We start from the raw sequence: 22049 nt of genomic DNA, 5'->3' as shown, positions 1-22049 counted from the left end.
ATAAAAAATTACAGACCTCTACATGCTTTGTAAGTAGGAAAACCTGCAAAATCCTATCAAATACTTGTTCTCCCCACCATATATTTACGCTCAGTCTGTCGTCTTGATCGCTGTTGAAAAGTTTTTTTCTGTTGGAGAGTTTTCGTCCTCTCTCTCGCTCGCTCTCTCTCTCTCTCTCTCTCTCTCTGTGGTTCAGAGTGACATTCATTAGTTTCATCATAGAATGGATGTTTCGGCGGTTGTCGTTCTTCACGTTCAATGACAGCGAATTCCTAGCTGCAGACTAGTAATTAATATCAAAGACTTGTTCTTATTCTGTCGGTATCGTTAGTCTAAGAGTTTAACCACGTGGTATGGTTAAAACATTCAGCAATGGTCTGCTACCTTTGTACTGGTCTTCTGAGAATTTCTCAAAGTTGGGTTTTATTCGGAATTGCAGAAAAGGGCTGTGCCAGGATGCCTGACCCTAACTGGGCTCATGGGCGGTCCTCTGATTTTGTTCAACTCAAAAGGGAATTGGAGTTTCATTCATCTTATGCAACAATTAGATGTAAACCTCATATCTGAGGCTATTATATAAACAGCGTTATGGTAATGTGGCCACACCGTCTCCCATGAGCTTCCCCAAGTTGTAACAAACGGACCAGTTCGTAGCTGGATTCTTCACCAATCTTTTATACCTTCTCCGGAACGTAAACATTGTTCGAACCTCAAGTTCTGTGGGGTGGAAGAAATTCCTTTGTTCTCTATGAAACTTCACTCTACCTCTATACTGTGTGGCCATGAGGAGATCCTCTCCTCAGGAATTTACGACCTCTCTCTGACCACAGCAGCCTAGTTGAAGGAGGCAAGGTGGAGGCAGGGAGAGGGGGATGGGGCTTGCTGTACCCAAAGAGGGCAACGTCATGACAACACCATTCTGTATACATCTGGCTCTTCTTTGGACACTGTGTTAGCAAACCTCCAAACAAGTTTCAATGCCATGCAACACTCCTTCTGTGGCCTCCAACTTCGTTTAAATACTAGTTAAACTAAATGCATGCTCTTCAACCGATTGCTGCCCGCTCCTGCCCGTCCGACTAGCATCACTACTCTGGACGGTTCTGATTTAGAATATGTAGACAACTACAAATACCTAGGTGTCTGGTTAGACTGTAAACTCTCCTTCCAGACTCACACTAAGCATCTCCAATCGAAAATGTAATCTAGAATCGGCTTCCTATTTCCCAACAAAGCCTCCTTCACTCATGCTGCCAAACAAACAGTATGATGTGGGGTCAATGATCAGAGACTAGAGACAGTATGATGTGGGGTCAATGACCAGAGACTAGAGCCAGTATGACGTGGGGTCAATGACTAGAGACAGAATGATGTGGGGTCAATGACCAGAGACTAGAGACAGTATTATGTGGAGTCAATGGCCAGAGACTAGAGACAGGATGATGTGGGGTCCATGACTAGAGACTAGAGGCAGTATGATGTGGGGTCAATGACTAGAGACAGGATGATGTGGGATCCATGACCAGAGACTAGAGACTGCATGATGTGGGGTCAATGACTAGAGACTAGAGACAGTATGATGTGGGGTCAATGACTAGAGACATGATGATGTGGGGTCAATGACCAGAGACTAGAAACAGGATGATGTGTGGTCAATGACTAGAGACAGGATGATATGGGGTCAATGACTAGAGATTAGAGACTGTATGATGTGGGGTCATTGACCAGAGACTAGAGACTATATGATGTGGGGTCAATGACTAGAGACAGTATGATGTGGGGTCAATGATCAGAGACTAGAGACAGTATGATGTGTGGTCAATGACTAGAGACAGTATGATGTGGGGTCAATGACTAGAGACAGTATGATGTGGGGTCAATGACTAGAGACAGTATGATGTGGGGTCCATGACTAGAGACTAGAGACAGGATGATGTGGGGTCAATGACTAGAGACAGCATGATGTGGGGTCAATGACCAGAGACAGTATGATGTGGGGTCAATGACCAGAGACTAGAGACAGTATGATGTGGGGTCAATGACTAGAGACAGGATGATTTGGGGTCAATCACTATAGACAGGATGATGTGGGGTCAATAACTAGAGAGGATGATGTGGGGTCAATGACTAGAGACAGTATGATGTGGGGTCAATGACTAGAGACAGTATGATGTGGGGTCCATGACTAGAGTCTAGAGACCGGATGATGTGGGGTCAATGACTAGAGACAGCATGATGTGGGGTCAATGACCAGAGACAGTATGATGTGGGGTCAATGACCAGAGACTAGAGACAGTAATCTGTGGGGTCAATGACTAGAGACAGTATGATGTGGGGTCAATGACCAGAGACTATAGACAGGATGATTTGGGGTCAATGAACAGAGACTGGAGACATAAGGATGTGGGGTCAATGACTAGAGACAGGAAGATGTGGGGTCAATGACTAGAGACTAGAGACAGTATGATGTGGGGTCAATGACCAGAGAAGAGACAATATGATGTGGGGTCATTGACCAGAGACTAGAGACTATATGATGTGGGGTCAATGACTAGAGACAGTATGATGTGGGGTCAATGATCAGAGACTAGAGACAGTATGATGTGTGGTCAATGACTAGAGACAGTATGATGTGGGGTCAATGACTAGAGACAGTATGATGTGGGGTCAATGACTAGAGAGGATGATGTGGGGTCAATGACTAGAGACAGTATGATGTGGGGTCCATGACTAGAGACTAGAGACAGGATGATGTGGGGTCAATGACTAGAGACAGCATGATGTGGGGTCAATGACCAGAGACAGTATGATGTGGGGTCAATGACCAGAGACTAGAGACAGTATGATGTGGGGTCAATGACTAGAGACAGGATGATTTGGGGTCAATCACTATAGACAGGATGATGTGGGGTCAATAACTAGAGAGGATGATGTGGGGTCAATGACTAGAGACAGTATGATGTGGGGTCAATGACTAGAGACAGTATGATGTGGGGTCCATGACTAGAGACTAGAGACCGGATGATGTGGGGTCAATGACTAGAGACAGCATGATGTGGGGTCAATGACCAGAGACAGTATGATGTGGGGTCAATGACCAGAGACTAGAGACAGTATGCTGTGGGGTCAATGACTAGAGACAGTATGATGTGGGGTCAATGACCAGAGACTATAGACAGGATGATTTGGGGTCAATGAACAGAGACTGGAGACATAAGGATGTGGGGTCAATGACTAGAGACAGGAAGATGTGGGGTCAATGACTAGAGACAGTATGATGTGGGGTCAATGACCAGAGAAGAGACAATATGATGTGTGGTCAATGACCAGAGAGTAGAGACAGTATGATGTGGAGTCAATGGCCAGAGATTAGAGACAGGATGAGGTGGGGTCAATGACTAGAGACAGTATGATGTGGGGTCAGTAACTAGAGACTATGATGTGGGGTCAACGACTAGCGACTAGAGACAGTATGATGTGGGGTCAATGACCAGAGACTAGAGCCAGTATAACGTGAGGTCAATGACTAGAGACAGTATGATGTGGTGTCAATGACTAGAGACAGCATGATGTGGGGTCAATGACCAGAGACAGTATGATGTGGGGTCAATGACCAGAGACTAGAGACAGTATGATGTGGGGTCAATGACTAGAGACAGTATGATGTGGGGTCAATGACTAGAGACAGGATGATTTTGGGTCAATGACTATAGACAGGATGATGTGGGGTCAATGACTAGAGAGGATGATGTGGGGTCAATGACTAGAGACAGTATGATGTGGGGTCAATGACTAGAGACAGTATGATGTGGGGTCCATGACTAGAGACTAGAGACCGGATGATGTGGGGTCAATGACTAGAGACAGCATGATGTGGGGTCAATGACCAGAGACAGTATGATGTGGGGTCAATGACCAGAGACTAGAGACAGTATGCTGTGGGGTCAATGACTAGAGACAGTATGATGTGGGGTCAATGACCAGAGACTAGAGACAGGATGATTTGGGGTCGATGAACAGAGACTGGAGACATAAGGATGTGGGGTCAATGACTAGAGACAGGAAGATGTGGGGTCAATGACTAGAGACTAGAGACAGTATGACGTGGGGTCAATGACCAGAGAAGAGACAATATGATGTGGGGTCAATGACTAGAGACTAGAGACAGTATGATGTGGGGTCAATGGCCAGAGATTAGAGACAGGATGAGGTGGGGTCAATGACTAGAGACAGGAAGATGTGGGGTCAATAACTAGAGACTATGATGTGGGGTATACGACTAGCGACTAGAGACAGTATGATGTGGGGTCAATGACCAGAGACTAGAGCCAGTATAACGTGAGGTCAATGACTAGAGACAGTATGATGTGGTGTCAATGACTAGAGACAGAATGATGTGGGGTCAATGACTAGAGACAGTATGATGTGGAGTCAATGACCAGAGACTAGAGACAGGATGATGTGGGGTCAATGACCAGAGAGTAGAGACAGTATGATGTGGGGTCCATGACTAGAGACTAGAGACAGTATGATGTGGGGTCAATAACTAGAGACAGGATGATTTGGGATCAATGACCAGAGACTGGAGACATGAGGATGTGGGGTCAATGACTAGAGACAGGAAGATGTGGGGTCAATGACTAGAGACAGTATGATGTGGGGTCAATGACCAGAGAAGAGACAATATGATGTGGGGTCAATGACTAGAGACTAGAGACAGTATGATGTGGGGTCAATAACTAGAGACTAGAGACAGTATGATGTGGGGTCAATAACTAGAGACAGGATGATTTGGGATCAATGACCAGAGACTGGAGACATGAGGATGTGGGGTCAATGACTAGAGACAGGAAGATGTGGGGTCAATGACTAGAGACTAGAGACAGTATGATGTGGGGTCAATGACCAGAGAAGAGACAATATGATGTGGGGTCAATGACTAGAGACTAGAGACAGTATGATGTGGGGTCAATGACCAGAGAAGAGACAATATGATGTGGGGTCAATGACTAGAGACTTGAGACAGTATGATGTGGGGTCAATGACAAGAGACTAGAGACAGTATTGTGTGGGGTCAATGACTAGAGACAGTATGATGTGGGGTCAATGACTAGAGACAGAATGAGGTGGGGTCAATGACTAGAGAAGATACAATATGATGTGGGGTCAATGACTAGAGACTAGAGACAGGATGATGTGGGGTCAATGACTAGAGACCAGAGACAGTATGATGTGGGGTCAATGACAAGAGACTAGAGACAGTATGGTGTGGGGTCAATGACTAGAGACAGTATGATGTGGGGTCAATGATCAGAGACTATAGACAGTATGATGTGGGGTCAATGACTAGAGACAGTATGATGTGGGGTCAATGACTAGAGACTGTATGATGTGGGGTCAATACCTAGAGACAGTATGATGTGGGGTCAATGACTAGAGACAGTATGATGTGGGGTCAATGACTAGAGACAGTATGATGTGGGGTCAATGACTAGAGACAGCATGATGTGGGGTCCATGACTAGAGACTAAGACAGGATGATGTGGGGTCAATGACTAGAGACAGCATGATGTGGGGTCAATGACTAGAGACAGCATGATGTGGGGTCAATGACCAGAGACAGTATGATGTGGGGTCAATGACTAGAGATTGGATGATTTGGGGTCAATGACCAGAGACTGGAGACATAAGGATGTGGGGTCAATGACTAGAGACAGGAAGATGTGGGGTCAATGACCAGAGAAGAGACAGTATGATGTGGGGTCAATGACCAGAGACTAGAGACAGTATGATGTGGAGTCAATGGCCAGAGATTAGAGACAGGATGATGTGGGGTCAATGACAAGAGACTAGAGACAGTATGGTGTGGGGTCAATGACTAGAGACTGTATGATGTGGGGTCAATACCTAGAGACAGTATGATGTGGGGTCAATGACTAGAGACAGTATGATGTGGGGTCAATGACTAGAGACAGTATGATGTGGGGTCAATGACTAGAGACTAGAGACAGGATGATGTGGGGTCAATGACTAGAGACTGTATGATGTGGGGTCAATGACTAGAGACAGTATGATGTGGGGTCAATGACTAGAGACAGTATGATGTGGGGTCAATGACTATAGACAGGATGATGTGGGGTCAATGACTAGAGACAGCATGATGTGGGGTCCATGACTAGAGACTAGAGACAGGATGATGTGGGGTCAATGACTAGAGACAGCATGATGTGGGGTCAATGACTAGAGACAGCATGATGTGGGGTCAATGACCAGAGACAGTATGATGTGGGGTCAATGACTAGAGACAGTATGATGTGGGGTCAATGACCAGAGACTAGAGATTGGATGATTTGGGGTCAATGACCAGAGACTGGAGACATAAGGATGTGGGGTCAATGACTAGAGACAGGAAGATGTGGGGTCAATGACCAGAGAAGAGACAGTATGATGTGGGGTCAATGACCAGAGACTAGAGACAGTATGATGTGGAGTCAATGGCCAGAGATTAGAGACAGGATGATGTGGGGTCAATGACTAGAGACAGTATGATGTGGGGTCAATGACTAGAGACAGTATGATGTGGGGTCAATGACTAGAGACAGGATGATTTGGGGTCAATGACTATAGACAGGATGATGTGGGGTCAATGACTAGAGACAGGATGATGTGGGGTCAATGACTAGAGACAGTATGATGTGGAGTCAATGGCCAGAGACTAGAGACAGGATGATGTGGTGTCAATGACCAGAGAGTAGAGACAGTATGATGTGGTGTCCATGACTAGAGACTAGAGACAATATGATGTGGGGTCAATGACTAGAGACAGGATGATTTGGGATCCATGACCAGAGACTGGAGACATGGGGATGTGGGGTCAATGACTAGAGACAGGAAGATGTGGGGTCAATGACTAGAGACTAGAGACAGTCTGATGTGGGGTCAATGACCAGAGAAGAGACAATATGATGTGGGGTCAATGACTAGAGACTAGAGACAGTATGATGTGGGGTCAATGACCAGAGAAGAGACAATATGATGTGGGGTCAATGACTAGAGACTAGAGACAGTATGATGTGGGGTCAATGACTAGAGACTAGAGACAGTATGGTGTGGGGTCAATGACTAGAGACAGTATGATGTGGGGTCAATGACTAGAGACAGAATGATGTGGGGTCAATGACTAGAGAAGAGACAATATGATGTGGGGTCAATGACAAGAGACGAGAGACAGTATGATGTGGGGTCATTGACAAGAGACTAGAGACAGTATAGTGTGGGGTCAATGACTAGAGACGAGAGACAGTATGATGTGGGGTCAATGACAAGAGACTAGAGACAGTATGGTGTGGGGTCAATGACTAGAGACAGTATGATGTGGGGTCAATGATCAGAGACTAAAGACAGTATGATGTGGGGTCAATGACTAGAGACAGTATGATGTGGGGTCAATGACTAGACACAGTATGATGTGGGGTCAATGACTAGAGACAGTATGATGTGGGGTCAATGACTAGACACAGTATGATGTGGGGTCAATGACTAGAGACATTATGATGTGGGGTCAATGACCAGAGACTAGAGACATGATGATTTGGGGTCAATGACTAGAGACAGTATGATGTGGGGTCAATGACCAGAGACTAGAGACAGGATGATTTTGGGTCAATGACCAGAGACTAGAGACAGTTTGATGTGGGGTCAATGATCAGAGACTAGATACAGTATGATGTGGGGTCAATGACTAGACACAGTATGATGTGGGGTCAATGACTAGAGACAGTATGATGTGGGGTCAATGACTAGACACAGTATGATGTGGGGTCAATGACTAGAGACAGTATGATGTGGGGTCAATGACCAGAGACTAGAGACATGATGATTTGGGGTCAATGACTAGAGACAGTATGATGTGGGGTCAATGACCAGAGACTAGAGACAGGATGATTTTGGGTCAATGACCAGAGACTAGAGACAGTTTGATGTGGGGTCAATGATCAGAGACTAGATACAGTATGATGTGGGGTCAATGACTAGAGACAGTATGATGTGGGGTCAATGACTAGAGACAGTATGATGTGGGGTCAATGACTAGATACAGGGTGATGTGGGGTCAATGACTAGAATCAGGATAATGTGTGGTCAATGACTAGAGACAGTATGATGTGGGGTCAATGACCAGAGACTAGAGACAGGATGATTTGGGGTCAATGACCAGAGACTAGAGACAGTATGATGTGGGGTCAATGACCAGAGACTAGAGACAGTATCATATGGGGTCAATGACTAGAGACAGTATGATATGGGGTCAATGACCAGAGACTAGAGACAGGATGATTTTTGGTCAATGACCAGAGACTGGAGACATGAGGATGTGGGGTCAATGACTAGAGACAGGAAGATGTGGGGTCAATGACTATTGACTAGAGACAGTATGATGTGGGGTCAATGACCAGAGAAGAGACAATATGATGTGGGGTCAATGACCAGAGACTAGAGACAGTATGATGTGGGGTCAATGACCAGAGAAGAGACAATATTATTTGGGGTCAATGACCAGAGACTAGAGCCAGTATGATGTGGGGTCAATGACTAGAGACTAGAGACAGTCTGATGTGGGGTCAATGACCAGAGAAGAGACAATATGATGTGGGGTCAATGACTAGAGACTAGAGACAGTATGATGTGGGGTCAATGACCAGAGAAGAGACAATATGATGTGGGGTCAATGACTAGAGACTAGAGACAGTATGATGTGGGGTCAATGACTAGAGACTAGAGACAGTATGGTGTGGGGTCAATGACTAGAGACAGTATGATGTGGGGTCAATGACTAGAGACAGAATGATGTGGGGTCAATGACTAGAGAAGAGACAATATGATGTGGGGTGAATGACAAGAGACGAGAGACAGTATGATGTGGGGTCATTGACAAGAGACTAGAGACAGTATAGTGTGGGGTCAATGACTAGAGACGAGAGACAGTATGATGTGGGGTCAATGACAAGAGACTAGAGACAGTATGGTGTGGGGTCAATGACTAGAGACAGTATGATGTGGGGTCAATGATCAGAGACTAGAGACAGTATGATGTGGGGTCAATGACTAGAGACAGTATGATGTGGGGTCAATGACTAGACACAGTATGATGTGGGGTCAATGACTAGAGACAGTATGATGTGGGGTCAATGACCAGAGAATAGAGACAGGATGATTTTGGGTCAATGACCAGAGACTAGAGACAGTTTGATGTGGGGTCAATGATCAGAGACTAGATACAGTATGATGTGGGGTCAATGACTAGAGACAGTATGATGTGGGGTCAATGACTAGAGACAGTATGATGTGGGGTCAATGACTAGAGACAGTATGATGTGGGGTCAATGACTAGACACAGTATGATGTGTTGTCAATGACTAGAGACAGTATGATGTGGGGTCAATGACCAGAGACTAGAGACATGATGATTTGGGGTCAATGACTAGAGACAGTATGATGTGGGGTCAATGACCAGAGACTAGAGACAGGATGATTTTGGGTCAATGACCAGAGACTAGAGACAGTTTGATGTGGGGTCAATGATCAGAGACTAGATACAGTATGATGTGGGGTCAATGACTAGAGACAGTATGATGTGGGGTCAATGACTAGAGACAGTATGATGTGGGGTCAATGACTAGATACAGGGTGATGTGGGGTCAATGACTAGAATCAGGATAATGTGTGGTCAATGACTAGAGACAGTATGATGTGGGGTCAATGGCCAGAGACTAGAGACAGGATGATTTGGGGTCAATGACCAGAGACTAGAGACAGTATGATGTGGGGTCAATGACCAGAGACTAGAGACAGTATCATGTGGGGTCAATGACTAGAGACAGTATGATATGGGGTCAATGACCAGAGACTAGAGACAGGATGATTTTGGGTCAATGACCAGAGACTGGAGACATGAGGATGTGGGGTCAATGACTAGAGACAGGAAGATGTGGGGTCAATGACTATTGACTAGAGACAGTATGATGTGGGGTCAATGACCAGAGAAGAGACAATATGATGTGGGGTCAATGACCAGAGACTAGAGCCAGTATGATGTGGGGTCAATGACTAGAGACAATATGATATGCGGTCAATGACCAGAGACTAGAGACAGGATGATGTGGGGTCAATGACTAGAGACAGGAAGATGGGGGGTCAATGACTATTGACTAGAGACAGTATGATTTGGGGTCAATTACCAGAGAAGAGACAATATGATGTGGGGTCAATGACTAGAGACTTGAGACAGTATGATGTTGGGTCAATGACCAGAGACTAGAGACAGTATGATGTGGGGTCAATAACTAGAGACTATGATGTGGGGTCAATGACCAGAGACTAGAGCCAGTATGAGTGGGGTCAATGACTAGAGACAGTATGATCTGGTGTCAATGACTAGGGACAGAATTATGTGGGGTCAATGACCAGAGACTAGAGACAGTATGATGTGGAGTCAATGGCCAGAGACTAGAGATATGACGATGTGGGGTCAATGACCAGAGAGTGGAGACAGTATGATGTGGGGTCCATGACTAGAGACTAGAGACAGTATGATGTGGGGTCAATGACTAGAGACTATGATGTGGGATCCATGACCAGAGACTAGAGACTGTATGATGTGGGGTCAATGACTATCATCTGATGTAACACTGAATTATGTAGTGTTCGAACTCTAAAATCTTCTGATGTAACACTGAATTATGTAGTGTTCGAACTCTAAAATCATCTGATGTAACACTGAATTATGTAGTGTTCGAACTCTAAAATCATCTGATGTAACACTGAATTATGTAGTGTTGTAACTCCTTCTAAAATCATCTGATGTAACACTGAATTATGTAGTGTTCGAACTCTAAAATCATCTGATGTAACACTGAATTATGTAGTGTTCGAACTCTAAAATCATCTGATGTAACACTGAATTATGTAGTGTTGTAACTCCTTCTAAAATCATCTGATGTAACACTGAATTATGTAGTGTTGTAACTCCCTCTAAAATCATCTGATGTAACACTGAATTATGTAGTGTTGTAACTCCTTCTAAAATCATTTGATTTAACACTGAATTATGTAGTGTTGTAACTCCTTCTAAAATCATCTGATTTAACACTGAATTATGTAGTGTTGTAACTCCCTCTAAAATCATCTGATTTAACACTGAATTATGTAGTGTTGGTGTAACTCCTAAAATCATCAGACGTTTCAACCTTCTTCAACCTTCTTAACGTTTCAACCTTCTTCAACATGTGTATCTCCCTCAAACTCTTCTCTGTCTTCTCCGTGTTTTAGCGAGGGAAGAGTGTGGGCCAGTGTTTGTCCAGGAACCAGATGACGCCATCTTTCCGTTGCACTCTGAGGAGAAGAAAGTCATGATGAGCTGTGAAGCCAGAGGCAACCCTGCACCTGCATACAGGTATGACTCTGTCTCTAACCCTGCACCTGTATACAGGTATGACTCTGTCTCTAACCCTGCGCCTGTATACAGGTATGACTCTGTCTCTAACCCTGCACCTGTATACAGGTATGACTCTGTCTCTAACCCTGCACCTGCATACAGGTATGACTCTGTCTCTAACCCTGTACCTGTATACAGGTATGACTTTGTCTCTAACCCTGTACCTGTATACAGGTATGACTCTGTCTCTGTCTCTAACCCTGTACCTGTATACAGGTATGACTCTGTCTCTAACCCTGTACCTGTATACAGGTATGACTCTGTCTCTGTCTCTAACCCTGTACCTGTATACAGGTATGTCTCTGTCTCTGTCTCTAACCCTGTACCTGTATACAGGTATGACTCTGTCTCTGTCTCTAACCCTGTACCTGTAGACAGGTATATCTCTGTCTCTAACCCTGTACCTGTATACAGGTATGATTCTGTCTCTAACCCTGTACCTGTATACAGGTATGTCTCTGTCTCTAACCCTGTACCTGTAGACAGGTATATCTCTGTTTCTAACCCTGTACCTGTATACAGGTATGTCTCTGTCTCTAACCCTGCACCTGCATACAGGTATGACTCTGTCTCTGTCTCTAACCCTGTACCTAGCATCCGTGTTTAGCACTAACTGATGTGTATTTAGTGCTTTGTCTAGGTAGCCGGAAAGTAGAGCATTGCAGTAGTCTTAACTAGAAGTGACTAAAGTATGGATACATTTTTCTGCATCATTTTTGGACAGAAAGTTTCAGAAAGTTTCAGATTTTTGCAATGTTACGTAGATGCAATAAAGCTGTCCTTTAAACATTATGGATATGTTCGTCAAAAGAGAGATCAGGGTCCAGAGTAACGCTGAGGTCCTTCACAGTTTTATTTGAGATGACTGTACAACCATCAAGATTAATTGTCAGATCCAACAGAAGATCTCTTTGTTTCTTGGGACCTAGAACTAGCATCTCTTTTTTGTCAGAGTTTAAAAGTAAAACATTTGCAGCCATCAACTTCCTTATGTCTGAAACACAGGTTTCCAGGGAGGGAAATGTTTGTGATTCACCATGTTTCATTAATGTACTGTTGTGTATAATCCGCATAGCAGTGAAAGTTAACATTATGTTTTCGAATGACATCACCAATAGGTAAAATATATAGTGAAAACAATATTGGTCCTAAAACGGAACCTTGAGGAACACCGAAATGTACAGTTGACAAACCATCCACAGAGACAAACTGATATCTTTCCGACAGATAAGATCTAAACCAGGCCAGAACTTGTCAGTGTAGACCAATTTGGGTTTCCAATCTCTCCAAAAGAATGTGATGATCGATGGTGTCAAACGCAGCTCTAAGTTCTAGGAGCACGAGGACAGATGCAGAGCCTCGGTCTGACGTCATTAACATGTCATTTACCACCTTCACAAGTGCAGTCTCAGTGCTATGATTGGGTCTCAAACCAGACTGAAGCATTTCCTATACATTTTTTGTCTTCAGGACGGCAGTGAGTTGCTGCGCAACAGCTTAAAAAAAAGATTGATAACACCTATCATACTGCTATGGCTGACCCAGTAAACAGCCTATCATACTACTATGATAGCGGAACCCCTTACCAACAACTAATGAAATTGCAGGGCGCCAAATACAAATCAACAGAAATCTCAGTATTTTACACCATTTTAAAGATACAATTCTCGTTATTAATCCAGCCACAGTGTCTGATTTCAAAAATGCTTTACAGCGAAAGCTCCACAAACGATTATGTTAGGTTACCTAAAAGCCACAGAAAAACCCAGCCATTTTTCCAGCCAAAGAGAGGAGTCACAAAAAGCACAAATAGAGATAAAATGTATCACTAACCTTTGATGTGTTCATCAGATGACACTCATAGGACTTCATGTTACACAATACAGGTATGTTTTGTTCGATAAAATACATATTTATATAAAAAATCTCATTTTACATTGGCGCATTTCGTTCAGTAGTTCTAAAACATGCAGTGACTGTGCAGAGAGCCACATGAATTCACAGAAATAATCATTATAAATGTTGATAAAAATTGCAGTGTTATGCATAGAACTTTAGATACACTTCTCCTTCATGCAACCGCTGTGTCAGATTTCAAAAAACGTTACGGAAAAAGCATAATCTGAGTACGGCGCTCAGAGCCCAAACCAGCCAAAAGAAATATCCGCCATGTTGCGCAGTCAACATTAGTAAAAAATAGCATTATAAATATTCACTTGCCTTTGATGATCTTCATCAGAATGCACTCCCAGGAATTGGTGTTCCACAATATGTTTGTTTTGTTTTGTCAAAATAGCTTCTTTTGTTAGCGCATTTGGAAAACAAAACCAAACGCGCATTCAGGTCCAGTCGGACTAAAAGTTCAAAAAGTTATATTACAGGTCGAGGAAACTTGTCAAACTAAGTATAGAATCCATCTTTAGTGGAAACCTTAGGAAGGCAAAATAACCCATATCCCACTGTGTATTCGATAGGGGCTGAGATCAAATCTACAAACATCAGATTTCCCACATCCTGTTTGGATTTTTTCTCAGGTTTTTGCCTGCCATATAGGTTCTGTTATACTCACAGACATCATTCGAACAGTTTTAGAAACGTCCGAGTGTTTTCTATCCAATAGTAATAATATGCATATATTAGCATCTGGAACTGAGTAGGAGGCAGTTTACTCTGGGCACGCTATTCATCCAAAAGTGAAAATGCTGTCCCCTATCCTAAAGAAGTTCACTTCTGTCAACAGGTTTTTGTATTGTGGGAGATTAGGGCGTATTTCATAGTTCTCAACCAATGTCTGTTCACTTGGGTGTGGCCACTGAGTGAGCATAGTTTACTTTATGAAAACAATTCTCTCATTTAGAAGCTAAAATTACATTTAATCTTTTCAAGAAGTTTCATATTTAAACATTTAAATTGCACAACAATTCAATGTGAATCTGATAACTAGAATGTGATAACTAGAATGTGACTTTCCAATATACAATTTATGTCGTCCTATCATCAAATTTAATGTCCCAAACACCAACTGATCTGACATCATATTCTTTAAGTACCAACGGACACTTTCAACTAGTTGGATTACAGAAATATATTTTTTTACCCCCAACCTTTTTATGTTACCATACTCTCTCTATTTTAACAAAGGGCTTTCCAAGAGTTCATTTGTACTATGGAGAGAAAAGGAGGAAAGGTATTTATGGGGGTCATAAACCTCCACCAACAGGGCAACATCATGACACAACCTATCATACTACTATGGCTGACCCTGTAAACAACCTGTCATACTTATATGGCTGACCCTGTAAACAACCTGTCATACTTATATGGCTGACCCTGTAAACAACCTGTCATACTACTATGGCTGACCCTGTAAACAACCTGTCATACTTATATGGCTGACCCTGTAAACAACCTGTCATACTACTATGGCTGACCCTGTAAACAACCTGTCATACTACTATGGCTGACCCTGTACAATAACACCTATCATACCACTATGACTGACCCTGTACAATAACACCTATCATACCACTATGACTGACCCTGTAAACATCCTGTCATACCACTATGACTGACCCTGTAAACAACCTGTCATACTACTATGGCTGACCCTAAAAAAAACCTGTCATACTACTATGGCTGACCCTGTAAAACAACACATTACACTGCATGTATCATGCTACTATGACTGACCCTGTAAACAACCTGTCATACTACTATGGCTGACCCTGTAAACAACCTGTCATACTACTATGGCTGACCCTGTAAACAACCTGTCATACTACTATGGCTGACCCTGTAAACAACCTGTCATACTACTATGGCTGACCCTGTACAATAACACCTATCATACCACTGTGACTGACCCTGTAAAACAACACCTATCATGCTACTATAACTGACACTGTAAAACAACACCTATCATACTAATATGACTGACCCTGTAAAACACCTATCTGGTGGATGTGACAATAAACCCTTTTCCGTCTCTATTTGTTCATATTCATTCAAATCAAAACATCAGATTGTTTACCTTTTTGTGTAAAGACATTTATGTGATCTTTGTCTCTGCAGTTGGTTTATCAATGGAACAGAAGTGGATATTGAGGCAGTTTACCGTTACAGCTTGATCGACGGCAACTTGATAATAACCAATGCCAGCGAGACGGCAGACTATGGGAGATACCAGTGTAAGGCAGAGAACAGCTACGGGACGGTCCTGAGTCGGGATGCACTGCTACAGTTTACCTGTGAGTATCTCTCTCTGATCGCTCTCGGCTCTCTCTCCGACTTTCTCTCCGACCTTCTCTATGATCTCTCTCTGACCTCTCTTATCTCTCTCTGATCTCTCTTTCTCTCTCTCTCTCTGATTTCTCGCTGATCTCTCGCTGATCTCTCTCTGATATCTCTCTTATCCATCTCTGGTCTCTCTCTAATCTCTCTCTCTGATCTCTCTCTGATCTCAAATTCAAATTCAGAATGGTTTATTGGCATTAAATACAATTTGTAGATTTTGCCAAAGCAGTACAGTGGTACAGCATTTCAGTAAATACAGTACAATGCAATGAGGATAATGAAATCCAGTTCATTTCAGGAGTAATAATAATGGCAGTGTATAATCATGTATACAGGTACAACACTACTGCTGTAGTATTGTGGAATCTTAGGTCTAATTAAATGAAACATGTGTTTATAAAAAATTGTGAATTGCTAATAAATAAACAATAAAATATACATGGATGATGGTTCCACTATGTATGACTTGTTAGTTATATACAATGTTAATACTTCAGGGAATTAATGGTCACGGGATGTCCCTCTGACTAATACATATCTAGCAGTAATATTTGCGGTTTCTTCCTCTCCCACAATAATTCCCAGCTTTATGTCATTGGTAAATGCACAGAAGTTGAGGATTGATTGAGATATTTTCTTGAAGAAAAATAATCTTAGTTGGTAGTATTTCTCACAGTAGAGGAGAAAGCACATTGTACCTCCCTGTGTCATGCGGTGACCACATAGACGCTCCTCTTCAGGCGGCCATCTCTATTATTATTTGATTTGATTTATTTTGGGTGGGTAGATCAGCTTTAATATTGCAGATAGATTGGCTCCCATCAATGTAATTGTCTGCTTTATTTTCATTCCCCCATATATATATATATATATATATATATATATATATATATATATATATATATATATATATATATATTTTTTTTTTTTTAAATAAAATAAATAAATACATATATTTATTTATTTAAATAAAAAAAATCTCTCCACTCTACAAAATGGACTCTTGGAAAGCCCTTTGTTAAAATATATATATATATATATATATACAGTGCATTCGGAAAGTATTAAGGCCCCTTGACTTTTTACACATTTTGTTACATTACAGCCTTATTCTAAAATGGATTAAATATTGTTTTGTCCTCATCAATCTACACATAATACCCCATAATGACAAATAAAAACGTTTTTATGTTTTATTTTAGCAAATGTATTAAAAATAAAAACAGAAATATAATTTTTACGTAAGTATTCAGACCCTACACAGTACTTTGTTAAAGCACCTTTGGCAGTGATTACAGCCTCGGTCTTCTTGGGTATGATGCTGCAAGCTTGGCACACCTGTATGTGGGGAGTTTCTCCCTTCTCTGCAGATCCGCTCAAACAATGTCAGGTTGGATGGGGAGTGTCGCTGCACAGCTATTTTCAGGTCTCTCCAGAGATGTTTGATCGGGTTGAAGTCCGGGCTCTGACTTGGCCAATTAAGGACATTCAGAGACTTGTCCCGAAGACACTCCTGTGTCGTCTTGGCTGTGTGCTTTGGGTCATTGTCCTGTTGGAAGGTGAACCTTTGCCCCAGTATGAGGTCCTGAGCTCTCTGGAACAGGTTTTCATCAATGATCTCTCTTTACTTTGCTCCGTTCATCTTTCTCTCAATCCTGACTAGTCTCCCAGTCCCTGCCGTTAAAAAACATCCCCACAGCATGATGCTGCCACCACCATGCTTCACCGCAGGGATGGTGCCAGATTTCCTCCAGGCGCTTGGCATTCAGGCCAAATAATTCAATCTTGGTTTCATCAGACCAGAGAATCTTGTTTCTCATGGTCAGAGAGTCGTTTAGGTGCCTTTTGGCAAACTCCAAGCGGGCTGTCATGTTACTTTTACTGAGGAGGGGCTTCTGTCTGGCCACTCTACCATAAAGGCCCGATTGGTGGAGTGCTGCAGTCAAAGACACCAGTCACCCTAGTCATAGACTGTCCTCTCTGCTACCGCACAGCAAGCGGTACCGGAGGTCGAGGTCTGGGAATAACAGGCTCCACCCCCAAGCCATAAGACTACTGAACAACTAATCAAATTGCCCCCCCCCCCCCCCCCCACCCACAAATATGTGTATGTGATCAATAAAATGTGATTTGACCCCTGGACATTGACTCAGTACCGGTACCCCTGTATATATCCTTATGTTTGTGTACATTTCTTGTTACTTTTTCATTGATTACATTTTTTTTTTTACTTTAGTTTATCTACTAAATATTTTATTATCTCTATTTCCTGAACTGCATTGTTGGTTAGGGGCTTGCAAGTAAACATTCGGCACAAATGACAAATAAAATGTAATTTCATTTTCAGAGCATTAAAATCTCTACACAAAAGCACATTTCCCTCAGCTTGAAACTGGTTGGTCTCTCTTTGGAGATTATCATAAAACTGATTGTCACAGTAAGATGAATGTATGCTCTTCAACCAATTGCTGCCCGCACCCGCGCGCCCGACTAGCATCACTACTCTGGACGGGACTGACTTAGAATATGTGGACAATTACAAATACCTAGGTGTCTGGTTAGACTGTAAACTCTCCTTCCAGACTCACATTAGGCATCTCCAATCCAAAATTAAATCTAGAATTGGCTCCCTATTTCCCAACAAAGCCTCCTTCACTCATACTGCCAAACATACCTTCGTAAAACTGACTATCCTACCGATCCTTGACTTCAGCGATGTCATTTACAAAATAGCCTCCAACACTCTACTCAGCAAACTGGATGTAGTCTATCACAGTGCCATTCTACATTGTAGAATAATAGTAAGACATCACAACTATGAAATAACTCTGGTCTCCCGCATCGCGGTCTCCCGCATCCCGGGCTCCCGTTTGCCCTGCATCCCGGTCTCCCACGTGCCCTGCATCCCGGTCTCCCGCGTGCCCTGCATCCCGGTCTCCCGTGTGCCCTGCATCCCGGTCTCCCGTGTGCCCTGCATCCCGGTCTCCCACGTGCCCTGCATCCCTGTCTCCCACGTGCACTGCATCCCGGTCTCCCACGTACCCTGCATCCCTGTCTCCCACGTGCACTGCATCCCGGTCTCCCACGTACCCTGCATCCCGGTCTCCCACGTGCCCTGCATCCCGGTCTCCCACGTGCCCTGCATCCCGGTCTCCCGTGTGCCCTGACTCCCGGTCTCCCACGTGCTCTGCATCCCGGTCTCCCGCGTGCCCTGCATCCCGGTCTCCTGCATTCCCTGCATCCCAGTCTCCTGCATTCCCTGCATCCCGGTCTCCCGCGTGCCCTGCATCCTGGTCTCCCGCCTCCCGGTCTCCCACGTGCCCTGCATCCCGGTCTCCTGCGTGCCCTGCATCCCGGTCTCCCGTGTGCCCTGCATCCCGGTCTCCCGTGTGCCCTGCATCCCGGTCTCCCACGTGCCCTGCATCCCGGTCTCCCGCGTGCCTTGCATCCCGGTCTCCCGCGTTCCCTGCATCCCTGTCTCCCGCATCCCGGTCTCCCACGTGCCCTACATCCCAGTCTCCCGCGTGCCCTGCATCCCTGTCTCCCGCATCCCGGTCTCCCACGTGCCCTACATCCCAGTCTCCCGCGAGCCCTGCATCCCGGTCTCCCACGAGCCATGCATCCCGGTCTCCCGCGTGCCCTGCATCCCAGTCTTATGCATTCCCTGCATCCTGGTCTCCTGCATTCCCTGCATCCCGGTCTCCCGCGTGCCCTACATCCCAGTCTCCTGCATTCCCTGCATCCAGGTCTCCGGCATTCCCTGCATCCCAGTCTCCCGCATGCCCTGCATCCCTGTCTCCCGCATCCCAGTCTCCCGCGTGCCCTGCATCCCGGGTCTCCCACGTGCCCTGCATCCCGGTCTCCCACGTGCCCTGCATCCCTGTCTCCCACGTGCACTGCATCCCGGTCTCCCACGTACCCTGCATCCCTGTCTCCCACGTGCACTGCATCCCGGTCTCCCACGTACCCTGCATCCCGGTCTCCCACGTGCCCTGCATCCCGGTCTCCCACGTGCCCTGCATCCCGGTCTCCCGTGTGCCCTGACTCCCGGTCTCCCACGTGCTCTGCATCCCGGTCTCCCGCGTGCCCTGCATCCCGGTCTCCTGCATTCCCTGCATCCCAGTCTCCTGCATTCCCTGCATCCCTGTCTCCCGCGTGCCCTGCATCCTGGTCTCCCGCCTCCCGGTCTCCCACGTACCCTGCATCCCGGTCTCCCGCGTGCCCTGCATCCCAGTCTCCCGCTTTCCCTTCATGCCAGTCTCCCGAATTCCCTACATCCCGGACTCCCGCATTCCCTTCATCCCGGTCTCCCATGTGCCCTGCATCCCGGTCTCCCGCATTACCTGCATCCCGGTGTCCCGCATTCCCTGCATCCCAGACTCCCGCATTCCCTTCATCCCAGTCTCCCTCATTCCCTGCATCCCGGTTTCCCGCATTCTCTGCATCCCAGACTCCCGCGTGCCCTGCATTCTGTAGTGCAGACATGGCCTGCTCTCCCTTGCTTCTCAAAGATGCCCTCTGGTGGTCGAGCTAGCAATAACTTGCAGTAACAGAGAAAATAGCTGACAATTAAATGACGTGCCACAGAATGCTGCAGCAACCCGCTAGGTGTGCCGTAGTATGACGCAACTTTTAAATGAGGAACCACTGTAGGCTAGTAATGTAACAATTGTATTTGTATTTACAGATGGCATATAAGTTAGATGTTAAAAGACACCAAAAAAAAGATTAATGTTCTGACTTGTGAAGACATATGCCTAGTTTCCTGAATCAGGTCACATATGCTGAGCACTTGTTAGCTACTTTTCCTTGACTCTGCTGTCCAACATCCCAAACCAACTCAATTTGATTGAGGTCGGTGGATTGTGGAGGCCAGGTCATCTGATGCAGCACTCCATCACTCTCCTTCTTGGTAAAAATAGCCCTTACATTGCCTGGAGGTGTGTTGGGTCATTGTCCTGTTGGAAAATAAATGATCGTCCCTCTAAGCCCAAATCAGATGGATGGTGCTTCACTGCAGAATACGGTGGTAGCCGTGCTGGTTAAGTGTGCCTTGAATTCTAAGTAAATCACAGACAGTGTCACCAGCAAAGCACCCCCCCCACGCAATAACACCCCCTTCTCCATGCTTTACGGTGGGAAATACACATGCAGAGATCATCCATTCACCCACACCGCTTCTCACAAAGACACGGCAGTTGGAACCAAAAATCTCCAACTTAGACTCCAGACCAAAGGACACATTTCCACCAGTCTAATGTCCATTGCTCATGTTTCTTGGCTCAAACAAGTCTCTTCTTCTTATTGGTGTCCTTTAGTAGTGGTTTCTTTTTAGCAATTCGACCATGAAGGCCTGATTCACGCAGTCTCCTCTGAACAGTTGATGTTGAGATGTGTCTGTTGAACTCTGTGAAGCATTTATTTGGGCTGCAATTCCTGAGGCTGGTAACTCTAATGAACTTTTCCTCTGCAGCAGAGGTAACTCTGGGTCTTCCATTCCTGTAGCGGTCCTCATGAGAGCCAGTTTCATCGTAACGCTTGTTGGTTTTTGCGATTGCCCTTGAAGAAATGTTCAATGTTCTTGAAATGTTGCTTATTGACCTTCATGTCTTAAAGTAAGGATGGACTGTCGTTCCTCTTTGCTTATTTGAGCTGTTCTTGCCATAATATGGACTTTATCTTTTACCAAATAGGGCTGTCTTCTGTATACCAACCCTACCTTGTCACAACACAACTGATTGGCTCAAACACATTACACATTAAGAAGGAAAGAAATTCCACAAATGAACTTTTAACAAGGCACACCTGTAAATTGAAATGTATTCCAGGTGACAACTTCATGAAACTGGTTGGTGTGTGTGTGAGGTGGGGGGGGGGGGGTGCGGGTGTGAGTTTTCCTGCAGTAGATGTGACTGAGGATATACAGTATGGTGTGTTGTATTATGTGTGTGGTTGATGAACCCCCACAATACTTAGACTAAGAGCAACAACCACGACCAACACAAGAGGACATGTTGTGCTGTGTGTGTTTCAACTAAAAACATTCTTCAGTAGCAAGAAAGAGAAATTATAGAAATAGACAACAAGAAAAATGCAACATATGTGACAAGTGTTGATCTAATCTCTCTCTCTCCCTCTCCCCCTCCCTCTCCCTCTCCCTCTCTCTCCTCTCTCTCAATTCAATTCAATTCAACTGAAGGACTTTATTGGCATGGAAAACATATGTTTACATTGCCAAGCAAGTGAAATAGATAATAAACAAAAC

General features: G+C 44.6%; 1 protein-coding gene across 1 annotated transcript in view; it reads left to right on the top strand.

The window, feature by feature from the left end:
* cntn5 (contactin 5) overlaps positions 1–22049 on the top strand; it is a 559219-nt gene that overhangs the window by 248431 nt on the left and 288739 nt on the right. The window contains exons 4-5 of the mRNA XM_090219183.1: positions 11326–11449; positions 15563–15738. Coding sequence (XP_090075309.1) covers positions 11326–11449; positions 15563–15738 — 300 coding nt within the window. The remainder of the gene's footprint in view (positions 1–11325; positions 11450–15562; positions 15739–22049) is intronic.

Source organism: Oncorhynchus mykiss, chromosome 24 (genome assembly GCF_057628025.1).
Source record: "Oncorhynchus mykiss isolate SJ-2025 chromosome 24, ASM5762802v1, whole genome shotgun sequence".
NCBI lineage: Eukaryota > Metazoa > Chordata > Actinopteri > Salmoniformes > Salmonidae > Oncorhynchus > Oncorhynchus mykiss.
The sequence above is the reverse complement of the archived record's forward strand: the minus strand, read 5'-3'. Positions and strand labels throughout refer to the sequence as shown.